General features: G+C 40.1%; 1 protein-coding gene across 2 annotated transcripts in view; it reads left to right on the top strand.

The window, feature by feature from the left end:
- LOC115760577 (terminal nucleotidyltransferase 5C) overlaps positions 1 to 15,502 on the top strand; it is a 69,892-nt gene extending 54,390 nt beyond the window's left edge. For both annotated transcript variants that reach the window (XM_030701995.1, XM_030701996.1), the window contains exon 2: positions 13,642 to 15,502. In XM_030701995.1, coding sequence (XP_030557855.1) covers positions 13,642 to 15,432 — 1,791 coding nt within the window. In that variant the 3' untranslated portion in view covers positions 15,433 to 15,502. The remainder of the gene's footprint in view (positions 1 to 13,641) is intronic.
- Positions 15,503 to 16,594: the final 1,092 nt, after the last annotated feature.

The raw sequence follows: 16,594 nt of genomic DNA, 5'->3' as shown, positions 1-16,594 counted from the left end.
ACTCTATGAGGGCCAGAGCTGTCTTTGGCTGCTGCAAATCTCCGTGAATATATTAAGATAATATATGTTTAACTAACAGGATATGTACAAATGTATTCGTATCTCTTTTGTGCTTCACTTTGCATGACATTAAAGAGTGCGACACGTGCTTAGCCTAAACTATTGTTTTTTCTTTTTGCATTTGAAAGGTTTATTCATTTGCCTATCAACTGAATTCAATTAAACGATTATATATGGCGTAAACTTTTTAGTATTTATTTATTTTGCTCTGTCTCACAGTTTGTTTTTTTTTTGTTTTTTTTTTTTTGTTGTATCTAAAGCTTAATTGCGTATTGCACGTTTTGGCTTTGATTTGATTTTGATGGGTTATTTATTCTGTTCTGTTGTTGTTGTGTGTTGTGTTGTGTTCAGTTCTATTCTGTCCTGTTATGAGTTTGTTTCTCATTGTTTTATGGCGTGACTTGACGCAAAATCATGTAACTCGTAATTACAGCTATGAAATGACAGATGAGTATCTGTAGCTGTGCACAACGTGTGATCGCTTTTAAGATACAAATACGTATTGTACATGTAAGCATAGCTCTGACAGTCTGCAAAGTCTATTTTGTTGTATGCCCTTCTAGGGTTTGTTATAACTTTGTCATGAAGTGAAGGAGTCAACTTTGATGACATTTGAGTATATATACTCTAGATCGGCCTCAACAGTTGATATAGCCAAGTCCGTCAGTTCGTCTGTCCGTCTGTCTGTTCCTTTGCGAACAAGTCTCTCAGTTTCAAAGCTATTGTCCTGAAACATAGGCCCGACTTTCTGTTGCAGGCAGTGCGTATGTCGGACTTAACCGGATCGGACTACTATATCATATATCTGCCATAGAAACATTTTCCCAAAAACTAGCAGAACATTCCCATTTCCAAGATATTTTCATCAAACCAGCTGCATTCTCCTCACATATCTACCAAAACGGCAAATATCTGTGCGGGTATTAAGTCTTCGGCTTGCTGTGGATAGTTTTTCTTATAAATTCTCACAAATCTCTTAAATATGAGCTAAAAATTTGAACATACAATCTGCAATAAGAGCTACAAAATGACCCAAACTCACAGCTGGAGAAGCTTTTCATTTGAATTGTTCAGTCTTGAGCATTATAATTATTATTGTCGATTGTCATGCGAATATCGGCGTCATCTGCCTGTGAATTGTTATTAAAATTGATAAATGATTTCGTGTTGCAAATGTTCGCGGACTGCTATCAATTACTTCCTGAAACTAAAACCAACTAACTAACTGACTAACCGACTGGCTGACTGGCTGACTAGCTCGACTGAGTTAATGTAACTAACGTAAACTTGACATATAATTGCTTGGCTATATGCCTAAACTAACCGAAATTGCAGTTGCTGTTAAACATTCGAGCTCCCTCACTTTGTAATTATAAACGTGATCGTGATAATTATTGTTGCCAACTAGTCGCAATCTAATCAGGCTAATGCATAGGCCATAACAACTGCAAATGTTTATTTCGCCATTAGCAAATTGTTTTCTTAGCTTCAATACCAAAAGTTGGCTTGCAAGCAACAGCTTTAAACAAGAATTGAAACAGAAACCGAAACCTCTTTGTCTCTGGTGTAGACAACAGCTGTTTGCCGTTTGCCCGCACTTGGTACAAAAAAACAAAACCAAATAATAATTAAAACATCAATATTTAGTATAATTTGAGCAATAAAAAGTACAAAGACAGCTGAGTTTATTTGGTGGATTGCAAGAGAGGGTGAGGGAGAGAGTTTAAGATAAGGAGTAAGAGTAGAGAACTTACGAAAGCACTAGAAATTGTGCTAGAGATTAAACGGAAAAGGCAGAAAAACATTTAAGAATGAGGGGGAGTGAGAAAGAGAGAGAGATAGAGAGAAATGAAATAGATTATGAAAGAAAGAAAAAGAGAGAGAGAAAGAATAATAAGTAGAGGAGAGGGACAGAGCAGAGAGGTACAGTACGATAGACAGAAAGAGTCAAATGAAGAGAGATTCATAAGTAGAGAGAGCGTGCAAGTGAGAAAGTAAGCGAGAGTAAGAAAGGAAATAGTGGGAACAAGTTGGGAATTAAAGACGCATCATTAACAGCTAGGCTTAGACGAAGTCATAACAGGTTGGGAATTTCAAGCGCAATGAAACTGTAAATAGTAGAAAATGAGAAAGATAAATGCGAGAGGGACATAAGATAAAGAGAGATGCTGTGTAAGAGAGAAAAGAAAAAGTCAAATTGAGAGGAGGCGAAAGTGAATAAGAACAAAAAAGTAAAAGAATAAATGAAGATGAATCATTAGCAAGGCTTAGACAAAGCCTTAACCAGTTGCGAATTATAAGCGCATCTTCATCAGCTAGGCCTAACCTGTTGGGAATTTCAAGCGCAACAAAAAACAAAACTGTAAACAGCATATCGCATTACTGTTGCACAACTATTCTGGGCCTATCCCACTGTCAAACATTTTCCATTTGAGTGCTTTTTGTTCTTTAGAGATACAAAAAAAAAAAAAAAATGCTCTGGAATGCGCACATTTAACTTATCTCGATTTTGTTTTCATTTTCAGGTAAATACATACGTTAGACACTGCAAATTCAGCTGTTGCTCTGGTAATGTATACAAAAAACAAAAAATAAACCTCAACTGAAAGCGAACACAATAGAAGCACACACATAATTGTTTGAAAAGAACAAGAGAATTCAAGTCTGATCATAATAATATTTCAAAATATTTGCACAAATGCGGCCCACAATTTGCACGGCCTGTATTTGCTTAGAATCTGTCTGTCTGTTTTCTGTCTTTGTATCTGACGGATGCCAAATTTTCTTTAGAAACAAGCAACCTGCTTTGATAGACATCTATTCTCGAAAGACATAGTTGTTTTTTATACCCTGAACCCATTAAAAATGGGTATATGGGTATATTGTATTTGTGCAAAATCGAAATGTATGTAACAGGCAGAAGGAAGCATCTTCGACCCCATAAAGTATATATATTCTTGATCAGCATCAATAGCCGAGTCGATCTAGCCATGTCCGTCTGTCTGTCCGTCGGTCTGTCCGTATGTATGAACGCAAGGATCTCAGAACCTATAAGAGCTAGAGACTTGAAATTTTAGATGTAGCTGCTCCTAGTTCCCGCGCAGATCGGGTTTGTTTCCGATAATCGATAACTTACTCCGTTTCCAAGCAATCGATAAAAATCGCAATCGATATCCTGTTTTTTGGGCAATTTTGGTAAATAAAAAGAGCTAGAGTCACCAAACTTGACATAAAGCTTCTAAAATAGAATATATGTATGTATGCATTTGATGTTGGAAGAAGAGGGTTCAGGGTATCCCCTAGTCGGGAGCTCCCGACTAGAACCTCTTACTTGTTTTTCTTTCCAAGTTTTCATAAATGAAAAACAACTTTCTAATTGATATTTTAGTTAAGCTCATTAATAGCTGCAACTAAATTTTCGCACAGTGCTAAACAAAAGAGTTTTAATTATGGATTCTATGAAGTATGTGTGTGTGTGTGTGTGTGTGTGTGTGTGTGTGTGTGCGCGTGTGTGTGTGCGCCCACAATTAGAGAATCGCTTTTTTTTCTTCGTAGATTATATAACTGTCTCTGGCTTGGATTATCTAAATTTAGGCATTAAAAAACACACACAAAACTAAAGCAGAGCAAATTAGGCGAACAAAAGCGCAGCTAATGATAAGGCAAAGAAAAGCAGCGGCAACAGGAAAATGACAAGAAAAGAAACGCAAAGAAAGGAAAAACGAAAGAAAAGAAAAATCAAGTAATGTAATTTAATTATTCAAATTTATTTTTGGTGTCCGTCGCGTCGTGCTGCTATTGTCGTAAATATAGACTCGTGTCGTCTTTTGCTAAGACATTTATTAGCCTAAGGGGCAGGGAGGGGGAGGGGGGGAGGGGTGCACACACCTGGCACCTGGCCGCGCCAGCTCTCTGCACGGCGGTCACGTTTTGTAACGTCGGGTCAAGATTAACTGAAAACTAAAACAAAAACAAAAACGAAAACGAAACGAAACGACGTCAAACGAAAGCCAAATCAATAATACCTTAGACATACGCAATGCCTTTAAGGTGCAACACACCATTCCCCCCCCCCCCCCCTACCTGTGTCTACACATAGTGCGAAGCGTGTGTGTGTGGAAGCGGAGAGTCGCTGCGCTTGTTATCAAAGCCAAGAAAGCATTTCCGTCATCATCAAAAAAACGCTTCCAAATTCTTGCGCTGTGCACTTTCATTTTCGCTGCGCACGCTGTGTCCGGCAACTTACCGCCCCCCCCCCCCCCCCCCCCCCCCCTCCGACCCCCTCGCAGTCCTCCCTCAGCTCAGCTGCAACGTTTTTTCGGTATGTGAAACTATGCCAAAAACAAAAAAAAAAACCGCAAGTGAATCTCTAGTCGTTGTCTGGCCTGGCTGGCGTCTTGGCCTGGCTAAGCAAGGTTTGGCGTACCGCTTTGCCCCCGCTCCCCCTTCTCCTCTGCTGCCGTCAGTTGTATAATTGAATTGTAGTCCGGCGCGTATTCACGTATTTGAAATGTCGGTCGAACCGGTTTCAATTTGGCACTTGCCGCGCCGCACTCGCCACGTTCGGGCCCGGCATAATAATTAAGCCTCATTTGCATTTGGAAGGCGCGCTAGAATTTGGTTTTCGATTTGATTCGATTTTGGTATTGGTTTTTCTGCTATTTTGTTGTTGTTGTGTTTTGTTTGGAATTGGAACTCGGTGTCGCACTTTCGTTGGCATTTGTTTTGGACATAAAACGAACAAAGCAACTGCAACAGCAACAATAAATAAATCAGGCAACCAATATAGCCTCGACCATGTCAATAGTTATATAGTTTTGGGGGACAGTCTAGAAAATAACCTTGTGGAAGGGTTTTCAAGTAGGGAAGATACACGAAAGAATGTTGAGACTATAAAATACAAGACTATTATGCTTTTAGGAAACTTTCATGTAATCAATAGATTCCTTTTTTGATACTCCTACAATCTCGCTTGAACTAGTTAAGAATTATAAGCGCAAATTGGAAGAAAAAGCATGTTAAGACTATAAAATAAAAGATTTTTGCATGGAATACCTTAGAGAAATGATAAACTATGCCTTTAGAAAACTTTGATATAATCATTAAACTCTTTTCTTGACATTCCTGCAACTGCGCTTGAACTACTTGAGAATTATAAGCAAAAACTGCAAGAGAAAACAAAAAAAGAATGTGGAATTCCATAGACTATCTGGCTACATTTATAAATGCATTTACATATGAAATTCTTCCAGTTACATAAATTCTCAATAATAGATAACTATATAATACAGCGCCGCCCAAGACTCATATTGCACACACTTTGCGGTTTAACTACTTGCGAATTGTAAACAAAAATTGTGAAAAGTTTCAAGCGACACTCGTGTCGTAGCACAACAATGATATCATATCATATAATATGATATCATATATCATATCATATATAATTAATCAGTTGCTCTGGCATTACCTTAATTTTTCTGGAATTTAAATGCAAGGCAGCAAATGCAGTCACAGATACAAGATATATGATACAAGATACATTTGATTTAAAGAAAAAACAATGCTAAATGCGGCAAACGGACAATTTGCGCTTGCGCATACTTATTAGGTCAGGGTCACACTGAATAATGTCTTGTCTGACTAACTGACTGCCACACTGAGCCGAAAACCCAAAGACTTGCCAAAGAGCGCAAAAGGCAACGCCATCATCAACAGCAGCAGCAGCAGCAGCAGCTACAAGTGGCTATGGATACAGATACAGCTACAGCTACAGCTAGAGATACAGATACAGATACAGATACATGGATTACAGATACATGCAATAAATGGCATTAATAGAGCCAGGACCAGGGGGTGGGAAGTGTGTTGGGGGCAGCTGTCAGAGACACTCAAAAGTTGCGCCTGTTTGTAATGCAGTGCAACTATGTATCTGTGTGCGTATGTATCTGCAAGATACATTAGCGAGTTGTAGCTGAAATTAAAGTTATACTGCTGCCGCTTGCTTTGGCAAGGGGCATCCATCAGCTTGCCAGCATAAAGGCTGAAAAACAAACATTAATCTTTTTGGCCACACTGGCACTTGAATTGCGTTACTTGTTGTGTGCGGCTGTGTGTGTGTGTGCGTGTGTTTTTGGGTGTGTGCATATACAATGTTGTTGTGTTTTCTTTTTGTCGATTTGAGCCGCTGATTAACATTGAACCACAGGCCAGCAACAGCAGCAACAGCAGCGGCAAAATAAATGCCGATCATTGCGTTCTCCATCAAAATGCCAAAGTAACGGTACATATGCATGTATCTGTATCTATACTATAGCCAGAGTATCTGTATCTGTCCGCTGTCCGTGTATATAAAGCTACGTGTTTACGATAATGCCTGCGAAATTGAAAGGCCAACACAATTTAAATGAGGCAAAAAACAAAACAAAAAACACAATTATGAATACAAAAATAAAATATGGCAATTATTGTTAAACTGTTTAATTATAAAAGACAAAAAAAAAAATCTACAGTTGTTTATATATTTTTTTTGTTTTTTATTTTTCTTGTGCCTTGCATGTGCCGTTAATCTATTTTCGGCAGCGCATTGTGTCAAAAGCTCACGAGCTTAAGCATTACATAATTTGTATGAGCTAAGCCCGCGATCAGCCCGAATTAGAATTCAAAGCTCGACGCTTGCGGCGCTGCGCTTTCATTGTTGCTGTCGCTGCTGCGGCCGCTGCGGCTGCATTTGCTGCTTATCTCTTCTTTTGCTTCATCATCATCTGCTGCTGCTGCTGCTGCAGCAGCATTGTGTCGCCGCGGCTCAGCGAGCTGTGCCTGTATGTGTGCGTGTGTACGTGCGTGCTTGTGTTTCTCTGTGTCGTCTGTGTGCTTGTGTGTTCATATTTCCTTTCTAAGTGCGCGCGCTTATCAGCTTTTGTCCATTGTCGGACCTATTTGCGGTATATTTGTGGACGCTACAAGAGAGAGAGAGTGGGAGGGAGGGAGGTAGGCGAGTGGGCGCCTGCGGCGACATAGCAGGTAATTAGTAAAAAATAGCAATCTAAAAATAGACTGAATACAGCAAACGGCAAACAGCAAAACGTAGCAAAAGAAGTATTTAAGCAATTTACGTTGCGGCAATAGCAGCGGCGGCAGCAGCAGCAGCAGCAGCAGCGGCAGCGGCAGAAGCAAAAACAACGAAAACGAAAACTTGTTTGCACAAACACAAAAGCTTTTGCTTTTTGCTTTTTTGTATGCATCAAAACTGAATAAATGAACAAATAATGAAATCGAAAACGCGCTAGCAGCAAAAATGCAGTACAAATATGGCAGAAAAGGCAGCAGCACACAAACACACACACACACACACAAACACACAGTGCATGATCGCTTTATCAGCTGAGCGGGCGAACGATTGAGTATCAGCAGCAGCCGCATTGCTGCGGACAGCGACCGACTTACCGAGCGACCGTCAGAATCTACCTGCAGCGCTATGCTTATGCTTGCCCTTCTAAAAAAAAAGCAACAAACAAGCACACGCAGACACACACATACAGACGCGCGCACACAAGCACTCACTCAAAAAACTCACTCAAAGCGCCTGCTCTCGCTGGTCGCGCTCACTCACTGAGCGCCAAAAGCGTCGTGACGTCAGCTGACAAAAAGCTTTGTTTTTTTTTCTTTTTCTTTTCGTTTTTCGTATACGCGCGCCCGACGCTTACGCTCGCGAATATTCTAATAAGCATTTCAATTCATTTCGTTTTCAAACGCGCAACGCAACGCAACGCATCGCTGGTGAACGGAGCGCGCGTCGCATTAGCTTCAAAATTCAATTCAAAAAGCATATTTCGGTGTTTAATATTGAGAAAGCATAATATATTAATGTATGTATGCAAGTGGTGCGTGATAAATGCTAAAAAGTGCACAAAACCTATTAATTAAATTGAATACATTTTCGATAGAAGCAAAAATAAAATCAAATATTAAAAAAAAAACAAAAAACACGCAGCTGCAAAATCACAAGCATATCGAAAGAAGTAAAAACTAAGTCAAAGCAAAAGTCGCGGGTGCGTCGTCTTCGCTTGTTTTTTTTGTTTTGTTTTTGTGCGAAAAAAACGGTAATTGCTGCCTAACCCCCCTGCCCCACACTCTATAACAAACTGGCCAAACATACTTTTGCTGCTGCTTCTACATGGAATCCATATTTGTTTTTGCGTTTTTGGACATTACACGTACACACACACACACACACACGCACAGCAGCTGCTAAGTTACAGTTGTTTAAGCTTTGCTTTGCAAAGACTTTCTGCATGCGTTGTTGTTGTCGCTGTTGTTGTTGTTGTTTTTCTCTGCTGCGGCTGCTGTAGAAAGAAAAAAAAAACAACGATTTTCACTTTTATTTGAGACCAGTCGCAAGTCTGTCTAGGCCAGCAGGCAGGCACGCCATAGACCATACACCTGTTTGCGTGTCTCTTCCCCCTCGCTCGCGCTCTCTCTCTCTCTCTCTCTCTCTCTAGCTGTAAATCTGGCAGTATACATACATACTGTATGTGTGTATGTGTTTCTATGCGACTGCAGCCAAACAACGTAATTATCATCATGTTGGGACATAATCAAGTTGAACCATTCATAATAATAATGAGCAGCAAAATAAAATGCCGAGAAGAAATTGGTGAAAATTGCAGCGTTAATTTATTATTTGTGGAAAAAGTACACACGCACACACACATAAACACATATACATACGTGTGCATGTCTATGCATGTGTGTGTGTATGTATGTATGTACAGCTGCGAAAAAGGTTCAACGAATACATTGCATGTATTGTGAAATTCGAAAAAAAAAAAAAACAAAAAAAAAATGTGGTAAATGCCAAACTGCGAAAATAGGTTTTTTTTTCACTTATTTTCTTTTTGCCGTTTATCACAGCCAATTAAAGAAAAAAGTATTACGAGCAGGCCTTATCTGAAATCTGAAAAAAAGAACATTGTAAATTAAATATATGTTGCCAAAAAAAAAAAAACTGTGTCAAAAGATTAAAAATAAAAAAAAAAAAATGATCAAAAATATGCATTTGCATAAAATGTGTGCTAGAAATGTAATTTTAAAACGTGCCAAAAACTGACAAAAATGTGTGTTAATTGTGTTAATTTAATTAAAAAAAAAAAAAGAAAAAATTATTATACATTCATGTGTTTAAGCGGAGAAAGTAAAAAGCCAATTTACACACTTTTATAGCCAATTGGCAAATGACAAATCCATGACAAGAAGTTACGAAAGATAAAAGCCATAAATTAATGAAATGTGCGCTTAATTAACAAAAAAAAAAAAAAAAAACTGTAAAAAATTGTTAGAAAATTTGTGTTGGGCCTCATGAAAATGCAATAAAAATTACAACAAATTATAATTAAATATGTATAATAAATGCCAGGCCAGACAGCGCGACCACAGGGCAATTAATAAGTAAATAATTGCCCGAACAATATATATACACATTTATTTATATATATATATATATATATATATGTGTGTGTGTGTAATTGCAAAGCACACCCAGACGCAGCTCAAAAATGTTATTAACAATGCGCCTCCAGCTGCCTTCTGGGCCCATAAAACTAGCCCACGCATCAATTTTTAAGATGAGCATAAAAAAGGCTTTCGAATTCCGCTCAGAATTGGCGCAAAAATCTTTTGCAATTGCGTTTATACGTGGCGAAGTATCACGAAAACTCTAAAGGAGCAGGAACTTGATAAATTTATCACGACATCTCTAAAGAAGCAAGAACTTGATTGAAAAGTTATCACGAAATCTCTAAAGAAGCTAGAACATGATTGAGAAGTTATCACGAAATCTCTAACGAATCAAGAACTTGGTCAGGAATTGCATTGCGAGTTTATACGTTGCAAAGTTATCACGAAATCTCTAAGGAAGCAAGAACTTGATTGAAAAGTTATCACGAAAACTCTAAGGAGAAGAAGAACTTTGTTTGAAATTTAACTGCGCGCTTATGCATTGCAAAGTCATCACGAAATCTCCAAAGAAAATAACTTGGGCTACGAAGTTATTATGAAGACTCTAAAGAAGCAGGAACTTGGCAGGAATTGCAATGAGAGTTTATGCGTTGCAAAGTTATCACGAAATCTTTAAAGAAGCAAGAACTTGATTGAGTTATCACGAATTCTCTAAATAAACAAAAACTTGATAAGAAAGTTATCACGAAATCTCTTAAGAAGCAATAACTTGGTCAGGAATTGCACTGAAGGTTTATACGTTGCAAAGTTATCACGAATACTCTAAAGAATCAAAAACTTGATTAAGAAGTTTTCACGAAATCTCTAAAGAAGCAAGAACTTGTCTAAGAATTTAATTGATGTGAGATAACAGCCTGAATTCGCATAAATTTACATAAACAACAAAACTTTAAATATTTGAAACGTTCTGATAATAGCGTTATTTGTATTATACAGTCATAGAGCCCAGCCAAGTGATCAATGTGCATTTACGCTAATTGATGGATTCGTTGAAGTACAATCTATGCGTCATCTATTTGAATTGTTTTCTATTTGCGCTTCTATTTGCCCTTTCGCTTTTAGCTGCATTTCCATGTTTATCATTCATTAGCATATAGTATATCACGATAAAGACCACAGAGTGTTCCGACGCATGTGAATTGTACAAGTATACCGATTTCTGGATTGAATGAGAAATGGATAAAGTGTGCGGAACTGAGCTGCAGAAGAATGCCGGAGATAAAACTCTGTTAAGCAAGGAAGTTATCAAAATAAAAACTGCAAATCATGATAAATATTTGAATAAAAAATAGAACGCAAGAAAATCTTTAAAGAAATCAAAACAAATATTAACAAAAACAAACTCAAGCAACTTGTATGATAAGAAAAACAGATAGAAAGGTGGAAACAGCTATTTATTTATAAATATATATAGTTATTTGTAATTAAAACCAGACTAGAGCTCTCTTCTCTAGTCGAGAGTGTCCGATTAGGGGATAACCCACCCCCGGAACCTTCTAGGATAGGAGAGGAGTTAGCTACAAAATGAAAGATACTCGAACTGTATACACTATTCTAGAAGCTAAATTTCAACTTTATTGACTGCAGCTCTTAGAACCCAAGAGAAAATTCAATATCGACTTTTATCGATTGCTTGGAAACAAGGCAGGTTATCGATTATCGGAAACAAACTCGTATTGGCACAAGAAGCGAAATTTCATCTGATGACTGGAGGAATCGACTCGTCTATTGATGCTGATCAAGAGTCTATATACTTTATGGAGTTGCAGATGCTTCCTTCTGTCCACAAAACCAATATACCCTCTTTAATCATTTTCAATGGGCAATATAAAATACCAAATGCCATTTTGATCAAGAAAGAAATAGAAGCACACAAAATAATGTTTAATTTTGTGACAAACTTTGAAACAAGGTTATTGCGATATGCACACGTGTAAACCACAGAGTTTAGGTGGCTTGTAAGTGTGTTGGTGCGTGTGTGTGCGTGTGTGTTGGTGTTGGTGTGTGTGTATTGGTGTGTGTGTCTCGCAAGCGCGTGAATCATACGCATCACTAGGGGCACGCAAATATCCATTTGAATTGTTTTATGGCAGTCCGAATATTTGCACGCAGCCTAAACGCACAGCATATCAGATACACACACACACACACACACACACACACACACAGATACTCGCACACTTTCATATGCTCGACCAACAGCTAGTTATGCTACAAAATCAAATTGTTGTTTTTGAAAAAAAAGAAGAGAGATAAAATAAAAGCGACACAAACAAAACGCACAACCTAGTAACAGGCGCACGCAAATGCAAATAGAAAAGAAAAAAAAAGAAAAAAGGCGAAAAAAAGAAAGAAAAAAGACGAAATAAATAAAAGATAGAGCTAAGCGATAGATACAAAATAGGCATAGCCCAGAGCCAGACCCAGACCCAGACCGAGACCGAGACCCAGACCCAGACCCAGACCCATATGCCGATAGCACAGATGATAGTCAGTCGAAAGGCCGAAAGGAAAAGGCAAAAGAACAAAAGAGGAGGAGGGGGGGCAAAGAAAACAGAGAAGAGGCGGCAGGGGGGGTAGCTGGTCGATAAGAGAACGCGGAAATTTTGAACGCCAGTTGAAAAAATATTTAGTTCTTTGTCAAATTGAAAGGCAAACCGACAATTTTTGGCCCAGTGCAGAGGGAAACGTTGAACGGTGAGAGACCGTCGTTTCAGGCAATAATAAACAATAAACAAATAAATTAACCAAAATAAAAATAAAAAATAAAAAAAAACAGCAATAAATGTGTGGGAAAATGCGAGCAGCGCAAAAGTTTGGGCGAGGGAGGATCCTCCACCCCTCCCTCGCTCCCGCCACACATCAAGCGAAAATTGAACAAATTTAAAGCAAATTAATTAATTAAAAGAAGCCCCTGGTGTGGAGCTTTAAGCAATTTGATGGCATTGGCGCAATAAAATGTCAAAAACAAGCTAAATAAATAATTGTACAAATAACAACGAAATGTGTTTTTAACTAGAATTTACGAATAACAGCGAAAAAGATGTAAAAAGATAAGCGCAACAAGTGATTTAAAGCTTGGTTAAGCACCTATTTTACTTATGAGGAAAATCAACAAAACTGTGACTAATGCGAGTGGAATAAAAATTAACTCACGATTTAAGCAGAAAAGATATTAGGATAAGCCTTAAAAATGATTTAGAGCTTGGCGAAGCCTTAGGATATTAAATTAAGATATGCGAAAGCAGATATGTACACATATATAAAGCTTTCAGCGAGTCTAAACACAAATTCCAAAAGCTTTACGCACGTTTTTTTTTTTGCATTTATAATGTACCCAAAGAGCTGTTTAAGTAGCCTTGAAAGCACCTGAAAGCTTTAGGCGAGTTTAATAAAAGCTTAAAGCTTGGCGAAGCTTTAATATATTTAGGTAAGCAACTTAGTTATTTATTGCATCCTCAAAAGCTAGAAAGAATGTATCACCAAGTACATAGACTTTAAATTCTATGCTCTAGTAGCTTTAGCTCTGGCTCTAGTTTTCTTAGTTCAAAGGAGCTTTCAAAGCTCCTACAAACGAGCTTCATGTAGTATATAAAGGTATGTGAAAGCAGATATATAAAACTTTGCGCGGGTCTAGACACATATTCTGAAAAGTTTGAGCAATATTTATGCATTTATAAAGCACCTGAAAGCTTTAGGTGTGATTTATAAAGGCTTAAAGTTTGTTGAAGTCTAAAGATGTTAAATTAAGCAACTTGTTAGCTAGAAAATGATGTACGAGACGTGACATTCTAGTATATCACCTCAAAATTTCTTAAACAGTTGTTAAAGGAGCTTTGAAAGCACCTACACATTATTTTGAACAAGCTTTAAGAAAGCTTTAATGCGTTTTAAAGTACCCGAACAGCTTTTAAAGAAGCTTTGAAAGCACATGAAAGCTTTGCGATATGTGCTCGCTTAAAGCTCAACCTCTCTTATTGCCTCTTATCCCTCTCAGTTAAACTTGATGCTTTTTGAATTGTCAATTTACTAAAAAGCTTTCATTTTTCTATCCTTTTCTTTACGCAGTGCGGGACACTAGACGGAGCCGCCGAACCGTTATTTCATCAGCAGCGCAACAACAGAATGGACGTCTATCAGATCGATGATGGTTTCCACTCGGATGGCGGTACCGAGACACCGCCGCCGTCGCCCAGTTCGGGCTCCTCGATAGCCTCGACCTCGGACCACGGTTCGCTGGAGAGCGTTGATACAGGGGGAACACAACGGCTGGCGGTGCTATCGTTTGAGCAGGTGCGCAAGCTGCACAGCGTCATGGACGAGAAGGTGGCCATACATGGACGCGGCAATTTTCCAACACTGGAGGTAACGCTCAAGGATCTGGTGAATCTGGTGCGTCGCAAGCTGGAGGCAGACGTGAACACCGGCGGCGCCGGTGTCCTAGTTAAGGATATACGACTAAACGGCGGCGCAGCTAGTCATGTGCTGGCCAGCGAGGATCAGCCGTACAATGATCTGGACCTGATCTTTGCCATCGAGCTGAGCTCACCGCGCGTCTTTGATCGGGTCAAGACCGCCGTGCTGAACACGCTGCTCGACCTGATGCCCGAGGGCGTCTGCAAGCGCCGCATCTACACGGGCAGCCTCAAGGAGGCCTATGTCGGCAAAATGGTCAAGGTCAACAATAACAACGATGGCGATCGCTGGTCCCTCATCTCGCTGGGCAATTCGCCTGGCCATAAGAATGTCGAGCTCAAATTTGTGGACACAATGCGGCGTCAATTTGAATTCTCTGTCGATTCATTCCAAATTGTCTTGGACTCGTTGCTGTTGTTCTACGATTGTGCCGCCTTGCCCATATCGGAGAATTTCTATCCGACCGTTGTGGGCGAATCGGTCTACGGCGATTTCCAGGAGGCACTGTATCATTTGCAAAAGAAACTGATCTCAACGCGCCAGCCGGAGGAGATACGCGGCGGTGGTCTATTAAAATATTGTAATCTATTGGTGCGCAACTATACGGCCGTCGATTCACAATTGATCAAGACTCTGGAGCGTTACATGTGCTCACGTTTCTTCATAGACTTTCCCGATATAAGCACACAGACAACCAAGCTGGAGGCCTATTTGCGCAATCATTTCTGGGGCATTGAGGAGGAGCCGCTGCAATATGAGTATCTCATGTATTTATATAACGTTGTCGAAATGTCCACCGTCTGTCTGATGGGACATGAGCGCCGCCAGACGCTGTTGCTCATTCACACGCTGGCCCAGCAGGTCAAGCAGGCACAGGAGCAACAGTATCATCATCAGCAGCAGCAGCAGCAACAGCAGCAGCAACATCATCATCACCAGCAGCAGCAGCAGCAGCAGCAGCAACATCACCAACAACAGCAGCAGCAGCAACATCATCATCACCATCATCATCAGCAACAACATGCCGCATACCTGCAGCAGCAGCAGCAACAGCAGCAGCAGCAGCAGCAGCAGCAGATGGAGCCACAGCCGGCGCAGTCGCCGCCCGTCTTGGCGCTGGTCTCGACAACGCCGTCGCAGCAGACGCCGCAGACGCAAACGATCTATGTGCAACAGGCAGCGCCGGCCAGTGCCACAATTTGCTGCAGCAACACGACAGCAGCAGCAGCAGCAGCAGCGGCAGCAGCAGCAGCGGCAGCATCGCCAGCGGCAACGGCAGCGAACACAACAGCAACTGTTGCTGTTGATGCACAGGTGGCCCAGCCGCAGACCATACAGATACAGGCGGGTCCGCCGGGCTTGATCTATGCCAATGGCGTTTACTATGCACCTGTGATACCCAGCACCATTTGCACCTGCAATTCCACCTGGCTGAGCACGTGATTGGAGCTGGAGCAGCAACAGCCACAGCCAACGCAGCAGCAGCAGCAGCAGCAGCAGCAGCAACAGCAACAACAACAACAACAGCAGCAGCAGCAACTACAACAACAACAACACTTTAACAATATAAACAGCAAGAAGAAGATTAGCAGAGCGCAGGATGACGATGTGGCAGCCACGGGCAGCTTGGTGCTGATGCAGCAGCAGATCAACAATTTGCCAGTCTACAAACTGAACCAGCAGCAGCAGCAGCAGCAGCAACAGTCACGGGCACGGGTACAGCAGCAACAGCAACAGCAGCAGCAGCAGCAACAGTTGCTGCTGGGCACCTACAGCGGGCAATTCGCATATTTCTATCCGCACGACGGTTCGCCGCCCAGTTTGCTGCTGCTCGGCGAGGATTCATATTTGAATGTGACATTGGCGCAACAACAACAACAACAACTACAACAACAACAACTACAACAATATATCTAAAAGAAAAACTTACAAAAAAAAAGCCCGGGCTAACTGCAAGACGCGGGCCTTTAGTTGTACAAACGTGTCATTTATATATATATATATCTATATATACATATATATATATATATATATACATATATATATATCCTGTTGTTCCTTTTTCTATACATTTTTGTACGCACGCTAAAGACTCGACAAAAACTCACCGTCTCTCTCTCTCTCTCTCTCTTTATCTATCTCACCTGAAAAACAAAACCATAATTGTTGCTGCAAAATGTTGAGCATGATGTTAATGATGTAGCTAAACACACACACCACACACACAAACACACACAAACACACACACATTAAACACACTACGCCAAGTTTCAACTAATTTGACTGAAGAGCCGCTGTTTGGGGCGGGCGCCGGGAGCAAGGAGCAAGGAGCAAGTCGCGATGGCCAGAAAGAAAATAATGAGAATGGGGGCCAACAAGAAAGGAAAGTGAAAACGAAAGAGAAAGATGTCGCAGCCAATTCACTTTTGCCTATAAACCAGGACAAATCAACACCAACACCAACACACACACTCCCACACACACATAATTATATGACAAACAAAAAATAATAGCCACATTTTTTTTTTTTTTTAATTTTTTTCTTTATGCGTCGCTTCAAAAAAATTTTCTTGTATCGCAAAAAATCAAACCTCAAAAGAACAAG

The sequence above is a fragment of the Drosophila novamexicana genome, unplaced genomic scaffold (genome assembly GCF_003285875.2).
Source record: "Drosophila novamexicana strain 15010-1031.04,08,12 unplaced genomic scaffold, DnovRS2.1 tig00000462-arrow-pilon, whole genome shotgun sequence".
NCBI lineage: Eukaryota > Metazoa > Arthropoda > Insecta > Diptera > Drosophilidae > Drosophila > Drosophila novamexicana.
The sequence above is the reverse complement of the archived record's forward strand: the minus strand, read 5'-3'. Positions and strand labels throughout refer to the sequence as shown.